Below are 25,772 nucleotides of genomic sequence, written 5' to 3'. Positions count from 1 at the left end.
AGCGGTGATGATGAATTAGTTTGAGTTTGAAGACTTCAAAATGTTCCCTGGTGCTTCAATAAACAGTAAGAAGAAAGAAATGAGCAAGGGAATTTAGTCATTCTGCAAGGTGAGATATTGTACTTAAAACTTGGTTTGATAAATATAAAGTTGTTTTCACTTACTATGGCTCTAGTTTACTATTTGTAGCTGAATTATTAAGAAGTTCAGCAATCTAATTAAAATTAACTATATCAGAAGCTGTTAGTAATTTCAGCCAAATAACTTTTCTTCATTCAATAGTCTAGGTATCAATTCTATACAATGTTAAACACTAACAATTGAGCCTAACCCTAGCATCACCTGACGTTATTATCCACAGTTCTCTCGAAGTTGCTGGTTAGTAAGAATATATTTCCACTCCCAAGTGTTCATTATCCGTCCAGAAACGATGAGACCAACTGCATTATTCCTTCTATATCCCCAGTGGAGATCAGTTAACAACTCACAGATGGAACCCAACAGGAGATTTTAATGTGTACCACATTACATAGTGAACTTACAGTTTACCTATTTATGGCAGATATACAGTACTCTGTTTGAATGGCTGATGCCTTATTTTCATTTCAGCCCTTATGACTCAATTTATTTTGATGAGCTACATGCATGTGTTAATGAGGTAAGGGGCTAAGACTTCCGACAAGATGGAGATCGAGTAGGACCCTCCATCCAGACCTCCACTACTCTGTATGAGTCTCAGTGCAGCGTGAGGAGAAATGAGTCCTGGTGCATTGCAATTTACCTTGGCGCAGTTGAGTGCTGGCATGGAACAGACTGGAAAAAAACTTGTACAATCTTTTCACTGTACTTCTGTACTAGAGTACATGTTGACAATTAAGGATATTCTATGCTATTCTACTCTGATCAGTTAATCTTGGTTGCGAAACTGGCTGTGAGGTGGGGAGAGGAATTTCTAGGGTGCAGACAAACACACAAGGTCAAAATATTCATTTGCATTCCTGCTGATCAATTGCCTGCCCAAGCCTTGCCTGCAGGTTTCAAAGTATGTGGCAGGGAAGGGATTTTAGCAAGATCTTGGTCTTGCATCTGTGTCTGAAACCTAGCATAGCTTGCCCTGGTACTACAAAGGAAAATTTAACACATCTTTGAGTCATATCTTCATTCCTCAGAAAAGCAAGGTGGCCACACCAATCCCCTTCAGAAGATTTGTTAAAAGGCCACCAGGATTCTGTTAATATGACAGGATGACGATAAGTACACAGCAATATCATGATCCCACTTAATTTAAGTGAATACTTCAACCATACTTCAAAATCTGTGTGATCCAGGGAAGTCTTGTGATATTTATGATTGATTCATGACCACTTGTAAGCCGGGTTAGATAATTTCCATTTTTTAGACATTGCATTTCGTCAAAGATGGTTAGGAAGCGTGTGTACACTTCTGACCAGAAGTGGACTGCCCACTATACTTGACAAGAATAAAGAGGCTTGATGTGTAATGTTGTGATAGAGTTTGCAGTGTGGTGCCCTAAAATTGATTGTTCCTGCTTCAAACATTCTTTAACCTTTCCTGAAGTGTAATGCACCTTCATTTGTTATAGAAGAGTAGGCCCACAAATACAATGATAAACCCACCATAAGTTTCCCTTGGAAAATGGGCATTGTATAGTACAGTTGACTGGGAACATGCAGATACCTGCTAACACCGCATACTACGTAACACAAATAATACAAATCTCTTGTGAAATTCCAAGATTGATGTCACGCGAAGCAAATACCAACAACATGTAATTCATGCAGCTCCTTGGATTCAATGCTGAATAGATGGTAGAAAAGTACAGGAACAATGTCCTATCATATGTTAGCTTCATTTGGAAAATTAATGAGGATATGGATTTTGGTAAATTGTGTCTCATGTGCTGATTTGGAGGATTCTATCTACCACTGTGTAAATATGTTCAAATTCTCTTTGAAAACTATACAGCTCTGCAATTGAAGAAAGAGAAAAAAACTTGAGACAATTTTAACAGTACACAGGTATACAAATGAAATCTATAGCATAGTATTTATTTTAAAAATATCACTGATTTTGGTCTGAAGGATATCTGGTAGCCAGAGAAACTTCAGTATTGTAAATCCCCTAGGTGAATGTCATTTTTTATTCGCTCTTCAATGTTGCTGTTTCACGTAAGATCTAATTTTTAATCTGTAAACAGTGTCCCACAATATTTTAATGAAACATATAGACATTCAATTGTCAAGATGACCTACACAAGGTTACAGCAGCGACAAAGCTAAGTAATACCTCATTGTGAATTCAACAGTGACTTTCACTCAGTAGAACAGTATTGTAAAGCATAAAACAGATTTATTTGGAAATTATTCTTGCCATTAAATGAACAAAAAGGCGACATTAGCTTAAAATGGATATGCAATACGGAAACACACACCTCACACCCTGTGCACACAGCCAGACTGAACTCCCCAACAGATTGAATTTCTAATCACAGACATAGAACCATGTGGTGCAAAATGAGAGACAGCCAGTGCTGGTGAGCAGGATCAGATGTATAGGTGTGTGCAGGTAGGGCTGGGTGATTGTGGCAGGGGACAGATAGCAGCTGCTGATAGCTGTGTCTGAGGTCAGCTGCCATTCTGCAAACATGATGCTATCCTTGTACCTAATTCTCTTTTCAAGCTCACTCTCCCTTCACCCCACAGACTCTACTGATTTGTAAGTTCAGATGGTGCAAGTCCATATTTTACTTCCACACACTTCCCTCACCAAAACAATATGTCTGTCCCTTTTATCCTTTCAGATACTCAAGAATTGTACGCTGTGCAGAGAGTGGTGGAAAAACAAGGAGAGTTACAAAGAAGAATCATTCGCCCTGATATTTGCTCAGATATCAGATGTTCATTCACATTAAAAGATAGATAGACACGAGATATATATGTGATAACACACTGGACATGAGTGACCTTCAGCTAAGGCAGAGAGGAAAGTTTGCTACGTGCCTGCTCTCCAGAGAGCAAAGTCATCAACAAGTTCTGTTGCAGAAGATGAACACTTCAATCAAGCAGGCAGTAGTAAGTGATAAATAGAGAGACACCATCGAATACACAATGCTTTCACACAAGGTGATCAGAATCCACTTTGCACAGGATTTTTCACAGAAGTTGAAGTCCATTTGTTCCAATATGCAAGTGGTAACCAATATCCAATGCCTTAATTCCCACCCCCAACCACATGGATTATAGAGGGATTCACCTTCCTGCCATGCCTCGTGTTAAGATCCTTAAGCACTCAATTAACACCCAGTTCAGGGTCAATTAAGGTCTCATCCTGACTAGGCTGCAATTTTCTCAGCTCCAGGCAGGGCAAATTAAACTACACAACTGTAAATTACAGAATCTACGCAGAACTGGTGAAACTGCGCAGGCTGCACAAATGGAGGAGAGGCAATCACTTGATCTGCACTAATTGGTAAATGATTAAGGGTAAGGATATTGGACAAGAACATGGTTACATTTGAAGCTCATGAGGGGCATGGATAGGGTGAAAAGGCAAGTTCTTTTCCTGGGGATGGGGGGAGTCCAAAACTGGAAGGCATCAGTTTAAGGTGAGCCAGGAAAGGTATAAGAGGGCCCCGAGGGGCAATATTTGCACACAGAGGGTGGTATGTGTATGGAATGAGCTGCCAGAGGAAGTGGTGGAGGGTGGTGTGATTACGAAATTTAACAGGCATCTGCTTGGATATTTGAATAGGAAGGGATTTAGAAGGATATGTATCAAATGCTGGTAAATGGGACTAGACTTATATAGGATATCTGGTCAGCATAAGCAAGCTGGACCAAAGGGTCTGTTTCTGTGCTGTATATCTCTATGACTCTAAGCTAAGCTTTGCAAGCAATGTCCAAGTTACCTGCATAATAAACATGGTTCAGCCCCTAATTCTAGATACCCCATGTCAAGAAACATCCTTGCAAAATTTCTCTTGTCAAGTCCCCTCAGAAACTTCTATGTTTCGAAAAGAACACCACCCCCTTTCTAAACTACAAGGACCATATATTGAATCTGTTCAAACTTTCAATATATGCCTCCTTCATTCCAGAAATCAACTCTGAACATTGACTGAGCTGCTTCTACATCAGTACATCAATTCTTCAGTAAAGTGACCATAACTGCACTTAATACTTCAGATGGAGTTTCACCAGTGCCCATACTGGCTGCAGGCATGATATCTGTACATTTATGGTCCATGAGGTCAACATTCTACTTGACTTCTGAATTACTAGTTGCACCTGGATGCGAATTGTTTGTGCTGTGTACAAGGACAACCAAATGCCTCTTTACTGTCACACTGTTATCTTGTTCCATTTGAATAGTATTCTGCATCTCTGATTTTCCTCGGAAGTGGACAACTCTTGTTTTCACAGATCCTAATCTGACTGCTTTTTTGATCACAAGGGTAACATTTCGATATCCCCTTCCTATCATTAGGTGTCTTCCTCACAACTTGCTTTCTTACTCATTTTTGTATCGACAGCAAATCTGATTACAATAGTCGTGTCCTTTTGTCAAAGCCATTCATATTGATTAGAACCAGTTCTTCCTGACAGCACTTTACTAGTTACAGTTTACGAACTTGGAAAAGACCAATTTATCAGGTCTCTGTTTCGTGTTCATCTGACAATCCTCTATTCATGTTAATATATCACAACTAAACAATGAGCTCTTGTTTGGCTCATACATAGCTCTTTGTTGAAGGTTCTGAAGGTGCCTTTTAGAAATCCAATTACATTATATTGCTGGTTTTATTTATTTATCCACTATTCCAATACACCTTCAAAGAAATCTCAAATTTGTCAAAGTGATTTCCCTTTCAGAAAACCATGTAGTTTTTATTTGATTGTTTTGTGATGTTCTAAACATCCTGCTACCACGTACTTAATAACAGATTCCCGTGTTTACCCAATGATAGATATTACATTCCCAGTTCTTTTGTTTCTTGTTTTCTGTTACACTTCGTATGTGGTTTACCCATATCATGGGACTTCTTCCAAGTTCAGGAAATTTTGAAAGATGGCAAGTCTATGCATCTATTAACACTGTAAACAACTTTGCAAAAATGAAGGCCATCAAGCCCAAGATACTTGTTAATCATTAGTGTCATTAATTTCAAAGTTTTTTTCCCTCAAAATATCATGATTGTTTTAAACTCCTCTCTCCCTTTCACCTCTAACTTCTAATATTCCTAGATGACTTCCTCCATCTTCTATTGTGAAGACAGATACAAAACAATTTGAGTTTTGCCATTTCTTTATTTCAAATTATTAATTCCACACTCACCCACAAAATCTCCCAAGCAACTCACCTCTTGGCTTCCCAAAGCCTGTCCACCATCTACAAAACACAAGTCAGGAGTGTAATGGAATACTTCCCATTTGCCTGGATGCATGCAGCTGTAACAGTCCAAGAAATTTGACAGCATGCTAAACAAAGCAGCCCACTTGGTTTGAACCAGTTCCACAAAAATCCATTCCCTCTTCCACTGAAATTGGTGTGTGCCATCTACAAGATGCATTATAGAAATTACAGATATTCACTAAATATCCTTCGATAGAACCTTTCAAACTAACAAACACTTCCATCTAGAAGTTGAGACACTCATTGCTTTATGAAAAAAAATTGCAAAGGCCCTGGCCAAATTACAATTATGCCTTAAAAGAGTCTGAGCAGTTTGACGGATAAACCTTTGGCTTTGGTCAAGACTTTTTGAAATTTTCTTTTGTAATAACTTGTGGTTTTCCCGACAGTGATGTTCAGCCATCTGTGTGTGAACTGTGTTAACAAACCTTTCAAGATAATAACAAAATGTGAGGCTGGCTGAACACAGCGGGCTCAGCAGCACCCCAGGAGCACAAAAGCTGACGTTTCAGGCCTAGACCCTTCATCAGATAAAGGGTCTAGGCCCGAAACGTCAGCTTTTGTGCTCCTGGGGTGCTGCTGGGCCCGCTGTGTTCATCCAGCCTCACATTTTGTTATCTTGGATTCTCCAGCATCTGCAGTTCCCATTATCACTGATTTCAAGATAATGAGTTTTGAATACCGGAGGTAAGTTAGGCTGCATTGACACTCTGACAAATGAATCTATTACAACATGAAGGGTAAGGAATTATTCACTGTTCAAATAAACTCAAATCCTTAGTACTCTTGACTGAAGGAATTTCAGAGAAGAGTGACAGTACTATTGCGAACATTTCCATGGTTTAAAATATTAATTGAGCTATAAACCACTCTCAGAATAAAATCTTGTTCCTCTCCACAACAAAAGTACAACAGAAACCTGATTGAAACTTATGTTGCAACTAGTTGGATAGGTTGACTTCTTTTCCGGAAGACTAATCAAAGAGAAGTAAATCACTTATGAGTGATTACAGGCTTGTACTTACTTTGTGTTTCAGAAGTTCGTGCCAAATAGTCATGTACCCAGAGAGTTTGAAATATATATTTTGAGAGAATCTATTACAAGTTGTGATTCATTCAGAAGTGTGAATACTCTCCACTATTTATCACAATTCTCAAGTCTGAGCTAGAATATGTAGATACAAAAGATAGACAGTACGAGCAAAATGTAATCTGCCAACCCAATAACACAAAACAGATTTTTTTTTAAACTTCAAAATTAATTAAGCTAAATTAAAAAGTCTGTTGTGCAAATATGTTCTGCAAACTTGTTAGCTTTGGATTGGTTTATGGATGTGTTCAAATTAACCTGTTCAGTAATACTATTGCACATTTTTTGAGCAGCTGAAAATTGAATCGGAGACTCCAGGTCTAGATGTAGTGCCACTACCACTGTACTACAAGAGCTGGGTATATTTGATTGTCAGGTACTTTTTTATCACAACAAATATCAGTCAGTGATATTTAAAAAAGGAGGTGGTTAAGCAAATTAAAAAGTTTCGTGTATCATTTCAAACAATTTTCTAGATTTGAAAAGATGAAACAAATAATCAAGGTTCCAGTTTTGAATGCACTGTCCAGTTCTTTGAGCATATTGGTGCTTAATGGTCATTTAGGAAAGGTGATGGACGTTGAGAGGCACCTGTGGTGCTGAAAAAAGGAGTTGATACAATCAGGGAAAGAGAAAAGCCTAAAGAGGAAAGACAGTTAATACCAAATGCGTAGAAAGAAGCATTTTAATAATGGACAATAGCATTTCAAGAAAAGACAATTTTTTTTAAAAAAAGTTCAATCATCCTCAAATTCTGCTTCTTTCTCCAATTACAGTGAATATCTTCAATACTTATCCAAATCATGAAGCAACTGAGTATCCTAACATGTACATTAAGCTTTTCTGCTCCAAATGCTTGTCCTCTGTTCCAGCATCAGTTACACCTTAACTATTACAGCTGTGCAGTCGTAATCATCATCACTTTCCTCCAGGCCTATATTGCCTCATCTACAACATTACACTGGACTTACTTCTGTAGCACTGTTTGTGGAAGCAAAGTCTTTTTTACTAAAGAAAAAGCAAAAACAAAACTTACTGGGATGAATAAAGAGAGAATTGACCCCCAAATACAGTTGAGACTGCATGTGGTCCAGCAACTCCAGTCAATCTGCGGTGTTAGCATTCAATTTTACGTTTACGGTGTTACTGATAGCATACAACTGAATGAAATGCTCTGATTGCAATGCTACTGCATTTTTAAGAAGGTCACAAAAATGCACCTGAATGATAGGATTAGATTGCATTATGAATCTAGATGATGGTCTGGTTTTTTTTTCACGTCCATTTTCTCAAAGAAATTCTGGAAAGATCATGGTAGTTGTCTAATTAAACATAAATTAATGATTTAATTTCATCATTGTCAGTTTTATTGAAAACTACTTAAAGCTTTTCTTAATGTCAATGTATCTTCAAATGAGTGCTAAAGCTGACTGAAGCAGCCTTCTATGAAGCGATGCAAAAAGAAAATGAATGGTATTAACCTGAGGAACTACAATATTTATTAAAGCAATATTGCTTTATTTCAAATGAGTAGCTAATGCAATAGCATTTACTCATGTCAGGAGCCATGTGTGAACTGGTAAAGGGTAAATACAGACCGGGGGCAGAATCTTTAAAGACCTAATGACATGGGCTATGGTGAGAAATGTGGCAGAAATTGTGTGACAAGCCCAATCTATCATGAAAGAGAAACAACACGTTGCATTCTTTGACTGACTTCCCTGCATAAAGGTGAGGCTCTTGTTAGGAAGTTGTGCATTCCCTATTAAGGGGGATTATTGCTAGTGAGCAGCCTTATAAACTGAGTCTTGTTTCAATAATATGTAGCTTTCTATTGTACCACCTACCACAAGCAAACTAGTTGCTGAGAATTCTCAACATGGAATCCAAGCAGATGACCTCAGTTCACAGCTTTACCCAAAATTGGCTGAATGATTTATTGTCACATGTACCAAAATACAGTGAAAAGCTTTGTTTACAAGTGGTACAGGAAGATCATAGTAAGCAAAGAATGTTCAGATCAAAAAGACTCACATATACAGGTTACATTGCACAGGTTGTATGCAAGGCGAGATCAATGTTAGTAAGATCTGTGTTATTTGAGGCTGGAGAGCCCATTCAATCTGGTGATGGCCAGGAAGAAACAGTTCCTGATACTGCTCATGTGTATGTTCAAGCTTCTGTATTTTCTTCCTGATGAAATTGTAGGAGATCGTTTCAGAGGTGCGAAGGATCTTTGATGATGTTGGCAGCCTTTCCGCGGCAGCAAGCTAAGAGTCCATGGATGGAATGTTGGCTTCCGTGATGGTCTAGGTTGTGCACACTGCCTTCTCTAGTTTCTTACAGTCCTGGCCAAAGCAGTTGCTACACCAGGCTGTTATGTACCTGGATAGTATATTTTCAATGGTGCATCTGCAGATGTTAGTGAGGGACCTTACGGACATTCCAAATTCCCTGAGCTACCTGAGGAAGAAAAGGCATTGTTGTGCCTCCTTGACTGTCACATCTATGTGGGAAGTCTGGAACAGGTTTTCGGTTATCGTCTGAGGAACTTTATGCCCTTTACCCTCTCACCCTCAGTTCCATTGATTGAAAAGCAGGGTGGGGAGGCAAGGTCTGGAGCATTCTCCTCCTTTGTTTCTGAAGTCGATGACCAGTTCTTTAATTCTGCCGATGTTGAGTGGCAGATTTTTTTCATTGTGCCATGTCACCAAGCCCTTTATCTCCCTTCTGTATTCTGACTCGCTATTGTTAGATACCTGTCCCACTAAGCTGTCATTGTCAGCAAACCTATAGGTGGTGTCTGTTCAGATGATCTTCATGTTGGACACCAGGCATCAAAATCTCAGGTCACACAACAGGGGCATCTCTGAACACTCATGATACATCTCAATTCATTTTCAGAATGCTACAAGACCGTAAGAAAGAGGAACAGGAGTAGGTCTTTTCACCCCTTGAGCTTCCTCCACCAAACATTAGGATCATGACTGATCCAACATTCCTCGTGTCCACTTTCTTGCTTTTTCTCCATCACCATTGATCAAAAATCTGTCTCAGCCTCAAATATATGCAAGGCCTCTGCCCTACAATTCTCTGTGGCAAGGAACTCCAAAGACTCACAGCCATCTGAGAGGAGAAATTCCTTCTCATCTCAGTGTTCATTTAGATCCTTTAATTCTGAGGCTATGCCCTCGAGTTCTAGATTCTCCCAAGAGGGAATATTCCCTCAAAATTTACCCTGTTAAGCCCCTTAATAATCCTATATGTTTCAATCAGATCATCTCTTTTTTTAAAAATTCCAATAAGTGAAGTCCCTACCTGTTCAATCTTTGCTCATAATACAATCCCCCTATAATGGGGATGATGCTAGTGAATGTTCCCTGTACTGTCTCCAGTAAAATAATATCTTTCCTGAAATAAGGAAACCAAAACTGCTTAGTGCTTGCGTTGTGGTCTCACCAGCATCTTGTAAAACTTCCCTCCTCTTATACTCTAACCTGCTTGAAATAAGCGTGAACATTTCATTAGCTTTCCTGATGACATATTGAAACTATGTGCTATCTTTCTGCGTTTTGTGCGCAAGTACCCCAAGTCCCTTTGTGTTGTAGCTTTCTGCATTTAAATAATTTTATCATGCTTTTTCTTTCCAAAATGAACAACTTCAAGTTTTCCCACATTATAGTCCATTTTTCCTCTATATGCACATTTACTTTACCCATCAGTATCTCTTGTAAACTATTTGTATTCTTGTAAATTGCCTTTCCACTTCTCTTTTATGTTGTCTGAAGACATGGCTACAGTACATTCGCTTCTGTCCTTCCTGGGCATTGGAACTGCAACTGTTTACAACACTGACCCATGTGTAACCCCACTAGTCATGGGTCACCAAAATGAAAAAAATCATGGCAGTCAGAGTTGCATGAGGGGTGAAGAGCCAAACGTCTTCCAGAGCCCTCCCACATACCTTGATTCTTTCCACCCTATCATTTTTCCTCCTAAAATGACAGGAAGGGAGATATTAATGGGGTGAAAGTGGATGGCTGTTAGTTTTGGTGCAGGACAGTGGTGTCCGGGACAAGTGCTTATGCATTGGAGCATACATCCAGAGTTAATACAAGTAGGAGATGGGATAAGTGGCAGCAAGTGAGAGAAGATATTCCAAGCAATAGTGGGGTAGAGTGAATTCCTCCAGACTGCTGAAACTGTACTGACTAGGGTGGCAACCTGGGACCAGGCTAGCATGTCTGGTGCCCATTGCAGGAGTGGGAAAGAGTATGTCCTGCCATTATATCATCCCATTCACAGGTTCTCCGTGTTGCTGCCCACTCAGCAGGGCCCTGACTTTCTCTTTAGTCATATTGAGGGTGACTGTCAGGAACCATGTGGGACAACTCCTGACTAATAAAGATAGTAGGAACAGACAATGCAGGAGTGAGCGATAACAAGGTGTGCAGCTGGATGAACACAGCTGGCCAGAGGAACAGCTAGGTGAACTTAAGGTTGGGATGGAAAGTGTTGGCAAAGTGGGTGAACTGTTCCAGCGCCTCATGGGAGCACGAGGTGGCGCCGATACAGTCATCGATGTAACTGAGGAAGAGGTGGGGGATGGGCCAGTGTAGCTTCGGAAGAGGGGCCCTTCCACATATCCTACAAAGAGGCAGGCACAGCTTGGGTCCATGCAAGTACCCATAGCCACCCCTTTTGTCTGTAGGAAGTGGGAGGAGTTGAAGGAGAAACATCAGTTTTCCTGTTCCTCTGATACTGCCTGGCCTGCTGTTTACATCCAGCTCCACACCTTGTTATCCCAACTAATATTATGTGCCTAGGTGCACAGTGACCTGTTAAAGAAGGCACCAGCACCTCGAATACCAACCCATTTTGGGATATCCCAGCAGTTGCATTTGGTTCTGGGTACAACAAGTGATAGAACAGGACTAAAATTGGACTCAAGGGGAGCTGGAGGAGGCGGTAGGTAATTAATGAGGCAGATCGTGCAGAGAGAAGCCCTTCCTGAAATCACCAAAATTGGCACTGAGCCAAAAGGTAAATGTTAACCCAAGGAATTAAATGGGTGGCTCAAAGATTGATGTGGGGTTAGTAGATTTCTATTCATTGATCACTTGAACAAATACTAGGGTAGAAATGAGCTGTTCCCAAGGGATGGGCTTCACTCAACTATCTTGGACCCAGTATCCTGGACAACAAAGTGTGGAGCTGGATGAAAACAGCAGGTCAAGCAACATCTCAGGAGCACAAAAGCTGACGTTTCGGGCCTAGACTCTTTAGAACCAGTATCCTGATGACCTGAATAACAAGGGCTTTAAACAAATAGGAGAGAGATTACGTAGACTTAAAAAACAAAAGGTGATGGAAACATTGCAAACAGGCATCTAGTTAACAATACTCAAAATGGGACCGGAAGGGTCAGAGTGTACAAACATCAAAGGAAGTACTTGGGGTCAAAGGGGGGAAAAATGGCAAAACAACAAAATTCAGGGCATTTGGAACAAAATAAATGGATTAATGTCACCGATATGGGCTAGTGGTGTAATACCATAAAGCCATTACGGAGACATGGTTACGAAGAGATCAAAGCTGGTAACCAAATACTCAGGAGTATGTGACTTTCAAAAGGGCAGGCAGGGAGGAATGATTGATGGAGGTAACTTTGATAGTATGGGATGGGGAAAATGCAGCAGCATGTTATGATCCTGGATCAGAAGATGTAGAATCCATATGGTGGGGTAATGAAATGTCACATAGAAGATGATCCCGGTGGAATTAATCTACAGTCCTCCCAGTGGAACCAGGAAATATCAGAGGCGATAACTAAATACTTTGCATCAATCATCTTCATGGAAAAAAACATTAACAACATTCCAAAAACAACAAAACAAGAGGTGAAAGTATTATTTGGCATTATTTCATTGGGAATGGAGTATAAAGTCATGAAGCTGTTGCCAAAACTATAAACAGCACTGGTCCGACCACTCTTAGAATACAGTGAATGGTTTTGATCACTTTTTCTATTAAATGTGATTGGTATATTAGACAGTCCAGATAAGGTTCATTAGTTTAAATATGGGTGGACGAATGAGGTTGAAAAATGTTAAGCCAATAGTCATACGTTTAGAAGAATGATGGATGACCATATTGAAACAGATTCAATCGCCATGACAGGATAGACGTGGACAACATGTTTCCCCTTGTGAGAATTTCTCGGACCAGACAACAGCATCACAATGTTGCCCAGTAAAAAATCAAAATAATGAGTTTACTATTTCAGATACTTGTGAATCTGTGGAATGCTTTATGGTTGATTACTGAAATCCCTACAGTATGGAAGCAAGCCATTTGGCCTATCGAGTCCACATCCATCCTCTGTAGAACATCCCACCCAGGCTCATGCCCCTTACCCTATCCCTGTAACCCTGCATTCCCCATGGCCACTCCACCTAAACTGCACATTTTTGGACTGTGGGAGGAAACCCGATCACCCTGAGGAAACCACGCATACACAAAGAATGTACAAAAGCCACCCAGAGAGTTACCCAAGGCTGGGTTCAAACCTTTGTCCCTGGTGCTGTGAGGCAGCAGTGATAGCCACTGACCTACCATGTCATTGTCAAGGCTGGATCATTAAGAACATTCTACATGGCGATAACCAGATTTTTAATCAGTAAATAAAGTAAGGGTTACAGGGAAGAGGCAGAGAAGCAGACATGAATGTGATAAAGCTGGATAAAGGAGAAGATAGGTGGAGAGGAGATGGACAAGTTAAAGGGGCAGGAATGGAGCCTGTAGAGGTGAGGAGATAGGGAGGTGATAGGTCAGTCTGGGGAGGACAGACAGGTCAAGGGGGTAGGATGAGGTTAGTAGCTAGGGAATGGAGGGTCGGCTTGAGGTGGGAGGGGAGGATACATGAGGGGAAGAATAGGTCAGGGAGGCGGGGACGAGTGGGCTGGTTTTGCGATGCAGTGGGGGGAGGGGAGATTCTACAAAGCCTCTTCCAGGGATGCCTAACCTGAAAAAGCTACCCTCCTCCCTCCAGAAAAAACCTCAGGGGATCTCTCTACCACTGCAACTCTGTAGTTAGTTATCCATCCTCACCCTTGTCTCCTTTCCGAAGGGACCACTCTCTCCGTGACTTCCTTGCCCGCTCCCCACTCCCCACTCCCCTCCAATCACACCACACCTTGCACTTTCCCCTGCAACTGCAGGAAGTGTGACACTTGCCCCCATACCTCCTCCCTCACCCCATCAAGACTTTCCACACCAAGCAGATGTTCACCTGCACATCTGCCAGTGGTATACTGCATCCGCTGTACCCGTTGTGGCCTCTTCTACATCAAGGAAATTAAATGGAGTCTTGGGGACCACTTTGTAGAACACCGACACACGGCTTGCAATAAACAACTGCACCTCCCAGTCACGAACCATTTCAACGAGCCCCCACCCCCCGCTTCTGCAGATGACATGTTCACCCTGGGCCTCCTGCTGTGCCACAACGGTGTCACCCGAAGGTTGCAGGAACAGCAACTCATATTCCGCTTGGGAACCCTACAGCCCAATGGTATCAATGTGGATTTCACAAGCTTCAAAATCTCCCCTCCCCCCACTGCATCCCAAAACCAGCCCAGCTCATCCCTGCCTCCCTAACCTGTTCTTCCTCTCGCCCATCCCCTCCTCCCACCTCAAGCCACACCTCCATTTCCTACCTACTAACCTCATCCTGCTCCCCTTGACCTGTCCGTCCTCCCCAGACTGACCTATCCCCTCCATACCTCTACTCACCTCTACTGGTTCCATCCCTGCCCCTTTAACTTGTCTGTCTCTTCTCCACCATCCATCTTCAAACTGCCACTCCACCACTTATTTCAGAACCGTCTCCCCATCCCCCTTTTCTGATGAAGCGTCTAGGCCCAAAGCGTCAGCTTTTGTGCTCCTGAGATGCTGTTTGGCCTGCTGTGTTCATCCAACTCCACACTTTGTTGTCTCTGATTCGCCAGCATCTGCGGTTCCCATTATCTATGAATGTGATAGAGAATAGCTTTGAATCATAGGACAGGGCTGAAGGAGGCCATCCAGCCCATCAGGTCTGCAAGAGCATCACAGCTCATCGCAGCTCTGAAAATATTTTCATTTTGACAATTAGTCAGTACCATTTTGAATGTCGTGACTAAATGTACCTCCACTGCACTGAGCCAGTGCATTTAAATCTTAACCATTTAAAAGGTTTTTGTCATGTCCCCATCTGGTTATCAGTTCAGACTCCTTGGGCCAATTGGTTACTTCTACTCTTGCAACATATGATCTTCAAACTCTAAAGTTTTAAGCTATTTAAATCAATATGAAGTTTCAGCACAATTAAACTATTAGAACGTGAGAACTTACCAAAAGGGAGGTCTTTCATTTTGGGTATATGGAATTGGTCTCTAATATGTCGCAATTCATCTTCTTGATCCAAATGAATTGCAAGCTTCTCATCAGTGATGCTGCATCCTAAAATGGAAGCAACAGATTCCAACCTGTGAGCTGGGGAATTGTCAGCATGTTGATCCATGGCTGATAAGATGCAATCAGTCTAAAAAGTGAAGAAAAAAATAGCTTAGTCACATAAAGTAAATTGTAATTCCAAGTAGTTCCCACAAAACTGAATATGTTTATACCTGTCTTCATGATGCTCCTACTTTGTTTAGAATCATAGAATCCCTACAGTGTGGAAATAGACCATTCAGCCCATTGAGTCTGCACCAAGCCTCCAAAGACCATTCCATCAAGATCTAACAATCTCCACCAATGCCCCTCCACTCACCCTATTTCAGTGACCCTGTATTTCCCTTGGCTAGTCTATCTAGCCTAAACATCCCTGGAAACAATGGTCAGCTAAACGTGGCCAATCCACCTAATCCACAAAGTTTTGGACTGTGGGAAGAAATCAGAGCACCCAGAAGAAGCCCACATGGATACTGGGAAAATGTTTCAATTCCACACAGACTGTTGTCTGAGATTGGAATCAAACCCTGGTACTGTGAGGCAGCAGTGCTAACCACTGAGCCACCATGCCCACAGTTTAGTGAAAGAGTGAGGTATAGGGACATGGTGTGACAAAGGGCTGGGTGCAAGAAAACAAGAGGGCAAGAGCACAACCCTAGTAATACACCGACATTACCTTCACTTGCAGGATATCTGCATAAGCCCATTGCATTGTTTCGCACTCAGTGAGGGGCGCACAGCCAGACAGCATCTAACACAGAAGTTAATGCTGGGGACTCTGTTCAAAATGAAACAAAAACGGCGGTGTGATGGACAGTGAAGAAGGTTATCTCTGGGTACAACAAAATCTTGTTCAAATGGGCCATTGTGCTGAGGAGTGGCAGATGGAGTTTAATTTAGATAAATGTAAGATGGTGGATTTTGGTAAGGCAAATCGGGGCAGGAATTGTAGACTTGGTGGTAGGTTCTTAGAGAGTGTTGCCAAACAAAGAGAACTTAGGGTGCAGGGTCACAGTTTCTTGAAGGTGTAATCACAGGTTGACAGGGTATTGAAGGTGGTGTTTGGTATGCTTGCCTTTGTTGGTCAGTGCGTTGAGTAAAGGAGTTGAGATGTCACGTTGCAAATTTACAGAACATTGGTTTGGTCACTTTTGGAATTCTGTGTTCAATTCAGGTCTCCCCAACAAAGCAAAAGGTGTTTTAAGCTTGGAATGGTGCAGAAAACATTTACAAGGATGTTTCCAGAGTTGGAAGATTGCGACTTCAGGGAGAGGCTGAGGTTGCTGAGGCTACTTTCCCTGGAGCATCGGAGGCTGTGGGGTGACCTTAAATAAGTCTATAAAATCATGAGATGCACGGATTGGGTCAATAGCCATGGTCTTTTTCTGAGGTCAGGAGAGTCCAAAACTAGAGAGCATAGATTTCATATGAGAGGGGAATATATACACAAGAGATCTAATGGGCAACTTACGCAAACATAGGATGGTATGCGAATGGAATGAGCTGATAGAGGGAGTGATGGAAGGTGGCAAAATAACAACAGTTAAGAAGCATCTGGATGGGTACTTGAATAGGAAAGATTTAGAGGAATGTGGGCCAAATGGTGGCCAATGGAACTAAATTAATTTACGATATCTGGTTGGCATGGACAATTTGGACTGAAGGATCTGTTTCCATGGTGTAAAACTCTGACTGTGACTCTAAATGTTATCAATATTGAGGCTAAATACTGTAGATGCTGAAAATCTGAAACAAACACAAAGAATGCTATAGAAATTCGATAAGTCTGGGAGCATCTGTAGAGAGACAAACAGAATTAACATTTCGAGTTGATGCTGGGCTCAAAATGTTAACTCTGTTTCTCTGTCCACAGTCAATGTCAGATCTGCTGAACTTCTCCAGCATTTTCTGCCTCTTGTCAAGTTTCAATCTTCTATTTCAGAAATTCCTGAATATTCAGTTAGATATTGTGCATTTCACTTTAAACATAAATATTGACAAGGAAGGAGATGAATTGCTAACACCAATGCCCGCTTACCTCTATAGAAATCTTACTTGAAATTTAATATAGCTTTTAGATTCTGCATGTATTCCCTTACTGACACAACAATCATTGTCACAGTGGTGGTTCTGCTAGACCCACTTAACTCATGACCTTACTCCAGGCTAAGTACAAACATATCAAAAGAATTGGTCTCGAAGAAGTGAAGTGTGAATGAAGGCACTCAGAAGCATTATGGGTACGGCATAAAGAAGTCTGAGCAAAATTTGAAGTCAGTAGAATCAAAGAGGAAGATTTCCAGTGGTTACAATCAATAATAGCACAAAGGAAAAGTATTGTGTTTGTTGGAGGACAATAATCTCAGCCCAAGGGCTTCATTAAAGGAGAAATTCAGTGTAATGCCCTAGGTTCAACCATCTTCTGTTACTTCCTCAATGACCTTTCCACTATAATAAGACCAAAAATGGGAAAGTAACCATCTTCTGTTACTTCCTCAATGACCTTTCCACTATAATAAGACCAAAAATGGGAAAGTATAGTGATGATTGCTTAGCTTTTAGTACTATTTGCAACTCCTCAGTTACTGAAGCAGTCTGGGATTCTCTTACCTAACAATCTAAAATCCAGGCTGAGCAACAAGTAACATTTGTACCAGACAAGTGATAACCCCAATAACTATATCGAACAAGGGCAAATCAAACTATCACCCCCTTGGCATGACCGTTACTGAATCCCCTACTATGAATATACTTGGGGTTACTATCGGACAGAAATTGATCTGGATCTGCCATTGAAATAGTTTGGCTTCAACAGCCAGATATTGGAAATTCTGCAGATACTAACACATTTCCTAATTCTCCAAAGCAAGTTCATCATTCATTAGGCACAATTGGGCGCATGATGTAATATTCTCCACTGCTTGGATTATTGTGGCTATAACAACTCAAGAGGCTTGACACATAAGAACAGACAAAATAAGGGTAGGTATAGGCCATTCAGCCCCTTAGAGCCTGCTCCACCATTCTATAAGACAATGGCTGATCTGCCCCAAACCTCACTCCTTATTCTGAGCCAGCTTTTCATAGCTCTGAATCAGTCAAAATCTATTTCACTCCTTCAGATACTTTCAGTCATCTAGCCTTTATAAATCAATGCAGTTGAGAATTCCAGACATTATTTACCATCTGTGAAAATAAATTCCTTTCCATCTGTTTTAAATAAGTGTGCCCTTACCCTGTAACTATGACCCCTAATTTATGACTCCACCACGAATGAAAACATCTTCTCAACATCTACTCCATCAAAGACATTCAGAATCTAAGATTCTTCATTCTTCCTAACTGTGATGAATAAAGGCTGAACCTATTTAGAAATTTTCAATGTGTCAATCCCTTCATTTCAGGGATTAGCCAAGAGAATCAATGCGAAGATATCCTTTCATAAATACAGAGCGCATTGCTGGACAAAATATTCCAAGGTGTGGCTTCCCCAACACCTTTATTGTTGATTCAAGACTTCACTAGTTTTAGACTAACTCCCTACTAATGAAGTTCAAAATTCTATTTGCCTTCTTAATTATCTGGACTACATACAAGCTGACTTTGAGCTTCATGCATTAGGCCACCTAAATTTCTTCATGCTGCACTTCTGAGACTATCTTAAATCTTCTTGCAGATTCCTTTTGTTTTCATCATAATAAATGCCCGCCCACATTTTTGCAGCTTCATAAAATTTGAAAATTGAACCCTCTTCCCGCTCTAAGTCAGTGACATAAATAGTAAATAATTGAAAATCTCAGATTAATCCTTGTGGCAGTTATGCCTTGCCATCCTAAAAAGGTCCTTTAATCTTGACTCTGTCATCTAATGGTTAATAAAGCCTCAAATCATGTTATACATCACCTTCAGTAAGATGTATTCCTATCTTATGTAATAACTGTCACATATGGCAACTTATCGACTGTCTTCTGGAAATCAAAATACACTACATCCATGAGTTTCCCTTTATCATCTCTCTTCCATCTATCCTCAAGATCTCTCAAATTTTTTCAAACAAGATATTGCTGTCATAGAGCCATGCTCACTCTGTTAAGCTTTTCTAAATGTCCTGCTATTTTTTTTTCTTAATAACGGAGTTCATTTTCCAACAGCAGATGTTACATTAATTGGTCTATAATTTCCTACCTTTGTCTCCCTCTTCTTGAACAGGGGCATCACAGTCGTTTTCCAATCAATGAATTCTAGAATATTTCAACTAATGCCTCCACTATCTTTGCAACCACTTTCTTCCTATCCCTTGGGTGCAGTCCATTTAGTGCTGGTGACTTGTCTGTCTTTCGTTTTGTAGTATTGTCAAATCCTTTGTCCCTCATAATAGAGATTGTTTCAAGACTTTTCCTTCCAAAACATGTTATTTATCGATCAGGTTTGGAATGCTTATCGCATCCTCCATTGAAGACCAATGCAAAACTATTTGTTCAAAATAATCTGCCATTTCCCTGCTCTCCACTATCAATTTTTAGTTGCGTCCTCCAAATGGAGCCCATCAGAATGTATCAGTCCTTTCTGTGCCCAGTATAAGTACAATGCCCCATGAGTTGGGGTCTATGTGTGCTACATCAATCTTTCAATCACACCTTTAGCTCTCTAATCTTAATCTAGGGCAATCTGAATATGGCTCAAATCGTAATCCTGTGATTGGTATCTTTATAGTTTTATTTTATAATTTAACCCTGAGCTGATCCATGGCCTAAGCAGGGTACATGTTCTCATCCTACCTATGTTATTAGTACTTACATAAACTATGACAACTGGATCCTCTTCCTACTCCAAATTCCTCTCCAACCTAGAAGAGATGTCCTGAATCTTGGCATCAGATAAACAACACAGCCTTCAGAACATTCTGTCTTTACTGCAGAGAACAATATCTGTTCCCATAACAGTGCTATGTCCCATAACTATGTTTCTCTTTTCTTCCCCCACTTGAATGGCACTCAGTACCATGGTGCTTTAATCAGTTCATTCATCCTTCAGTGTTAGGGCCAGTGTTAGCTCGGTTTAACTCAAACTCTCTTGTAATCTGTGCCCACGTCAACACCAGGAGCAGTGGCTGAGGGTCTTCTAATCGAAATTCTGGATCCCAATACCTGTGTCAGTTGTTATACTCCCTGATTCTGATCACAAATCAAATTTGATGTTATTCATCTAAGGGTTGTGACTTTCTTCTCAAACACTGACCACATAACTCTACAACTCCCTGATATGTCTCGGTGCAAAAGCCCGGACTCTTATTCATTACCTTCTCATGGAGCCAACTATTTATTGCAGGTGTGGTCATCGTGGATTGTACTAGCATCTGACAGCTCCTACTTACTCAGCTGTAACACATCGTCTACCTAGCAAGCTCCACTCTATTCAGTTAATTAGTTTGGATGTTGAAAGTTTATAAAGTCATTTTCCTAATTGTACTCTTCAGCTATAATATCATCTCCTGATATTAAACACTTAACTAATCAAAAACAGCACAAAGAAATAACTACCAGTCATCCACCTGTTTTCCTGTGACATTAAAAATCAGTTTTGACAGGTAGAAGCACGTTTAATGGGGTCTTTGCTGCCAGTTTTTATCCTGTCATTATTGCTCCTCAAACACAGCACACCCAGTCTGTTTCATATGATGCTGAGCAGCTGAACACTCCTAGTCTGCATCAGTGCTGCTGACCTATTCCACAGTCCTCCCAGCTCATTTCACTTTCTAAACTTTCCAGAATATACATTGCTCAATTTAAACCTTTATATACATACGTAGCCACTAGAGCAGTTTGACACTGTACAGTCTTTACTTATGAAGGCCAGACAAACAAAGCATTTCTTACTTATGCAAGATTATATTTGCATACATTTGAGGCAGAAGGAGGGTCCAATAACTGAATAGACCTGATTGTACTTAAATCACGGTCTTTCTCCACTGTTCCTTGTCATCAGCTGCCCCAAGCTTTAGTGTATCCTCAACACGTGGTCCTGGACCTTGGAATGTACCAGTTTACCACACCCAGCCGAGGTCAACTCTTTGCACTGCAAGTCAAACAATTTTGAGGGAAAACCAAAGAGCTTCTTTCACTGAGTTAAATGGTCTTTCAGGCATAGTTGATGTTTGCCTCAGTGTGCATCCGGGTGAACAGACCACAGAGGGTGGTCCTGCGTCCCAGAGCCACTTGGGATGAACCATTACATCTGTTTCCAGACTTCGTTGGCAAATTCACATTCCAGAAAGAGATGTGACAGTCTCTACCACACCTAACTGCTTTGAGGGCAGCGTGCAGTGGTGCGGAGATTCAGGACGTACATGATGGATCTCACAGGTAGTATGTTCCTCGCCACCAGACAAGCAATGTCTTGGTGCTTGTTGGAAGGTTCTGGTGAAGAGGCATTCTGCCAGACGATTCTAATAGTCTGCTCAAAGAACAACTCAACAGAATCCACCATCTCCTTTTGCCACAGGACCTTGAGCATGCCACGGGCTGATCACTTCTTGATGGGCTTCTGGTTAAAGGTGCTTTTCTTTGCAAATTACTCCACAAAGGACAGATGATATGGAATAGCCTAATTGCTTGACCATGCCATGGCACCAATGCATGTCCCATCCTTCACATCACCAGGGACAGGTAGAACTTCAGTAAGTAGTGACACTTGGGTATTTGTGTAGCAAGGGCCTACGCGCAGTTTGATGCAGCTGCGCACAAAGGTGGCCATTAAGTTAAGGGTGACATTGGGTATGCTTTTCCTTCTCTTATCCAGAGTTTTGTACATCATGTTGCTGTGGACATGGTTCATCCTAAACCTCCACATGACGTGGAAGATGGCTCAGGTGACTGCAACGGCCCAAGTTCTGGGATTGGGCCAGACCTACATCAACCACAAATACAGAGAGGGATCTTCACACTTGATGACCAGGATTTTACCCACAATGGAGAGGGAAAATTGCACCCAAAAGCCCATTTCCTGCCTCACCTCAGAGACATGATCCTCCCAAATGTGTCCTGATCCCTCTGAACCATATTCCTAGCGCTTTCATGTAATCTGTCCTGATAGTGAAGATGATAAAGGATAGTTTGGTCCAGTTCCCAAAAAAAATGGCCTTGCTCTTGCCTTAATTTACCTTGGCTCCACAGGCCAGTTGGAACTATTTGTAAATGCTCATGAGTCTGCACACTGACAGGGGAACCATGCAGAAAACATAACATCCTCCATGTACCAGGAGGCTATTTCACCACTGACTTGCCACACACTCCTACAAGCCTGCTTCACAGTGATGCTGACATGCTGCCCACTCCTATAACACTATCCTGGACAAACCAGCCTGCTTGATTAGCACCTTATCCATCATTTTCCACAAGAGGCAGGAACTCACCAATACTCCTCTGACAACATCTTCTAAGCCCATGACGTCTACCACAAGAATGGGCAGCAGATGTATTATATTTTGAATTCAAAGCCATAAGAGTAGCACAGAGATGTGTGTATGCAACAGACCATTATACTTCTTATGGGGTGTTATGGACCAGACCGACCCCTCAAAATATATTAAGGAGATACCTTTAAAATAAGAAGGAGCTAGGCAAAGTGTTAGGTGCAATTTGATTGGTCAAATTACTTGGCTTTAAATAAAAGTTACTTTATTTTTACAATTTGGTTAAAATATAGATAAAATAAAAAATATAAAAAAGATTTGGCCTAACTGTAACTTTATCAAAATGCTTAACAAAATAATATAAACTACAAATTATTAACTATTCCAATAATAGTAACATCCCATAAACCAACTCTTGGCAAAGGAAATCTCAGCAAAATAGATTGTCTCACATGCAATTCTAGCAGCAGGAAAAGAACCCCAGCTTTTAGCTGTAACAAAGAGAGGAATAAGAGCTTTGACATTCAGCTTAAAGATCCCAGCAACTGCAAAAAGCTAAGACTAAAGATCCTGGTTCTGTGGGAGCTTAACCTAAACTTTCAGGCTGCTTCTTTTGTTTCCACCTCTGTCTCAACCTCTCTTAGGACAAAATACACCTCTTAAAGCTATAGCCACATCACAAGGTGAATTGAAAAAATGAGAGAGAAAATATAACTGAAGAATGTAGACAATTAATGGTATGTAAGCTGCCTGACTTTCTGATTGGCATCATTTTAATTCTATAAGTTTTTGTCCATTGGAGTAAATTGACTGAGGTCAATAATCCAGACTGACAACAGGCTTCATTTTAAAAATTCTTATTTTAAGAGAATTTAGCAAGAGCTTTGAACATTGAAAAATGGAAAAAAGTTTGTAGTCAGAGGGATTTTGTGTCCTTTTACCTGAATCAGAGAAAGTTAACATGCAGGTACAGCATGCAATTAGGAAGACAAATGGTATGCTAGCTTTCACAACAATGGGTTTGGAGTACAACTATAAATAAGTCTAAAAACTCTCATACAGGGCATTGATGAGGCCATGCCTGGCCCATTGTACACAGTCTTGGTCTCCTTATCTAAGGAAGGACAAAGTTGCCCTAGAGGGAGTGCAACAAAGGTCCACTATACTTATTATTGGGATGACACGATTGTCCTACGATTAAACATTGAGTAAACTAATTCTATATTCCCTAGAGTGTAAAAGCATGAGAGACAATCCAGACTGTTAGGACAGAAAAGTGAGGATTAACTATTAGGAATAAATTTAAATAAAGAGACCAAGGTCATTCTGAACTTTTATAACAGCCTTCTTAGATTGTTCAAGACAAAAACATTCCTTCACTATTAACACTGTTATTCATCTCTTCCTTTTATAAGCATTAGGATAACCCACGGTTCTTAGTTGACATAAAATGCCTGCCTGCGCTTTTCCATTGACATTAAAATGGCCAAAGTAGATTGTTAGATGAAGCAGTCACTTATTTGTCAAAACAATCACACAATGAGGTCTTAAGAAGAAGCAAAAATATAGCCACTGCTTAACAGAGACCGTTTTGATAACAGATATCCTTTAAATGCACAGGAGCACAGATAGAAGTTCCTCTTTACAACGCAATTCAAAGTATGCAATTTAACATGGGATAGAAGGGGAAAAGCTTAACTCACATTACATAGGATCCTTTAGGTGATAATAACCACAGATTTAAACACAAATAAACAATGGAGTTTTAAAAGTAGAGACACTAAAGAGATTTAACTGAATTCTAGTGGACAGACAGCCTTAAACTACAGGAAGAACGCCACAGTTTGTTAGCAACAATGATTGATTAGGAGGTTAAAATGCTAGCAGTACTGAAATGTGGTTGAATAAGACGTGTCGTGAAAGCCCAAAATAGGTGATAAGGGTGTCTGATAAACATTATGTGGTGGGAACTATAATTGTCAATTAATCAGACAAGTCACCTTAGGGCTGCATCCTCATTAGAGAAAGACAACTGGTTTAACCTGGGGCCACAACATCTCAGGCACAGGGAGATGTTGAGAAAGAGAGTCCGTCAGGGTAACAGGAGCCCATGATGGGAATTGAGCCCTTGCTGACGGCATCACAGTACCTCACAGACCAAACATCCAAATGACAGAGCTAAACAAACCCTACTCTCCATCAACTGATCAGGCAGACACATGATTGACCCTCTCTATGTCGGTGAGACCAAATGTAGACTAGGTGACCATTTTGCCAAGCATCCTTACTTGGCCCGTAACAGCCAACCTAACCTCCCAGTCACCACCCATTTCAACTTCCCTCCACCATATCTGGCCTTGACCTCCTCCAGTGCCGCAGTGACTCCCAATGTAAATTTGAAGAACACCTTCTCTTCTGCTTGGACACCCTACAGCCTGGAGGACTTAACATTGAGCTCTCCAATTTCCAATAAACGTCCCTTCCATTCCACAGCTCATTTTCCAGCCCCACCTCCTCCCTTCCATTCCAGCTTCTGACCCTCCCTTCCAACTACCAACCGGATTCAGCCCTCCCATCAACCAACCAGGTCATACCTACCACCAGTATCCAGCTATCACCACCATTCTGCCTCTACCCCTCACCCCATCTCTTTACCTGAAGCTCCCTCTAGCCCCACATTTGGTCCTGAAGGAGGGATATACCTGAAACATTGAATGCCTCTTTCCTCCAGATGCTGCCCGGTCTGCTGTGTTCTTTCAGCCTCCTGTTTGTCTACCTTAGATTCCAGCGTCTGCAGGATTTTTTGTCTCTAACCAAATTTTACCACTGTGTAGTCTCTTAAAAGGATGCCTCATCCATATCCTAAGCTACAGATCCTTGCCAAAACTTTAAACTGCGAGTGTAATATGCTAAAAGTTACCCGACAACAAGAAACCTTTGCCAACTGATTGAGCTCTACCCACGAACAACTTCACTTCCTCCACGAATGTCTCAGTAACCGGTTACTGCCCCGCAGCATGAAGTACAAACCTCCACTCAACAATCCACAGGCGTTTAAATAGCTGAACAGACGCAGAATGCTGCGAACAATGATTAATGATGCACATATCCAACTCCACGGGTATGCTTGAGAAAGTGCGCGCTAAAAATCACAGTGTCTAAACACAATGGACCAGCAATGGATTACAACCCTTGAACAGGCCATTAGCATCAATCAACACAAAACCATAACTAAGGGACGCAAACTACAGGAGAAACTTGCTAAACTGATCCACTCAAAGACAAAGACAACAACAAATCAGACAATGGAGAAAAAAATTAACAGAAACTGAGAAAGCCGTC

General features: G+C 41.0%; 1 protein-coding gene across 2 annotated transcripts in view; it reads right to left on the bottom strand.

The window, feature by feature from the left end:
• The window catches only part of kynu (kynureninase), a 212,819-nt gene that overhangs the window by 156,925 nt on the left and 30,122 nt on the right, over window positions 1–25,772 (bottom strand). For both annotated transcript variants that reach the window (XM_048534680.1, XM_048534681.1), the window contains one exon: window positions 14,918–15,107. In XM_048534680.1, coding sequence (XP_048390637.1) covers window positions 14,918–15,086 — 169 coding nt within the window. In that variant the 5' untranslated portion in view covers window positions 15,087–15,107. The remainder of the gene's footprint in view (window positions 1–14,917; window positions 15,108–25,772) is intronic.

This window comes from Stegostoma tigrinum, chromosome 7 (assembly GCF_030684315.1).
Source record: "Stegostoma tigrinum isolate sSteTig4 chromosome 7, sSteTig4.hap1, whole genome shotgun sequence".
Classification (NCBI taxonomy): domain Eukaryota; kingdom Metazoa; phylum Chordata; class Chondrichthyes; order Orectolobiformes; family Stegostomatidae; genus Stegostoma; species Stegostoma tigrinum.
This window is presented reverse-complemented; position numbering and strand designations above follow the sequence as displayed.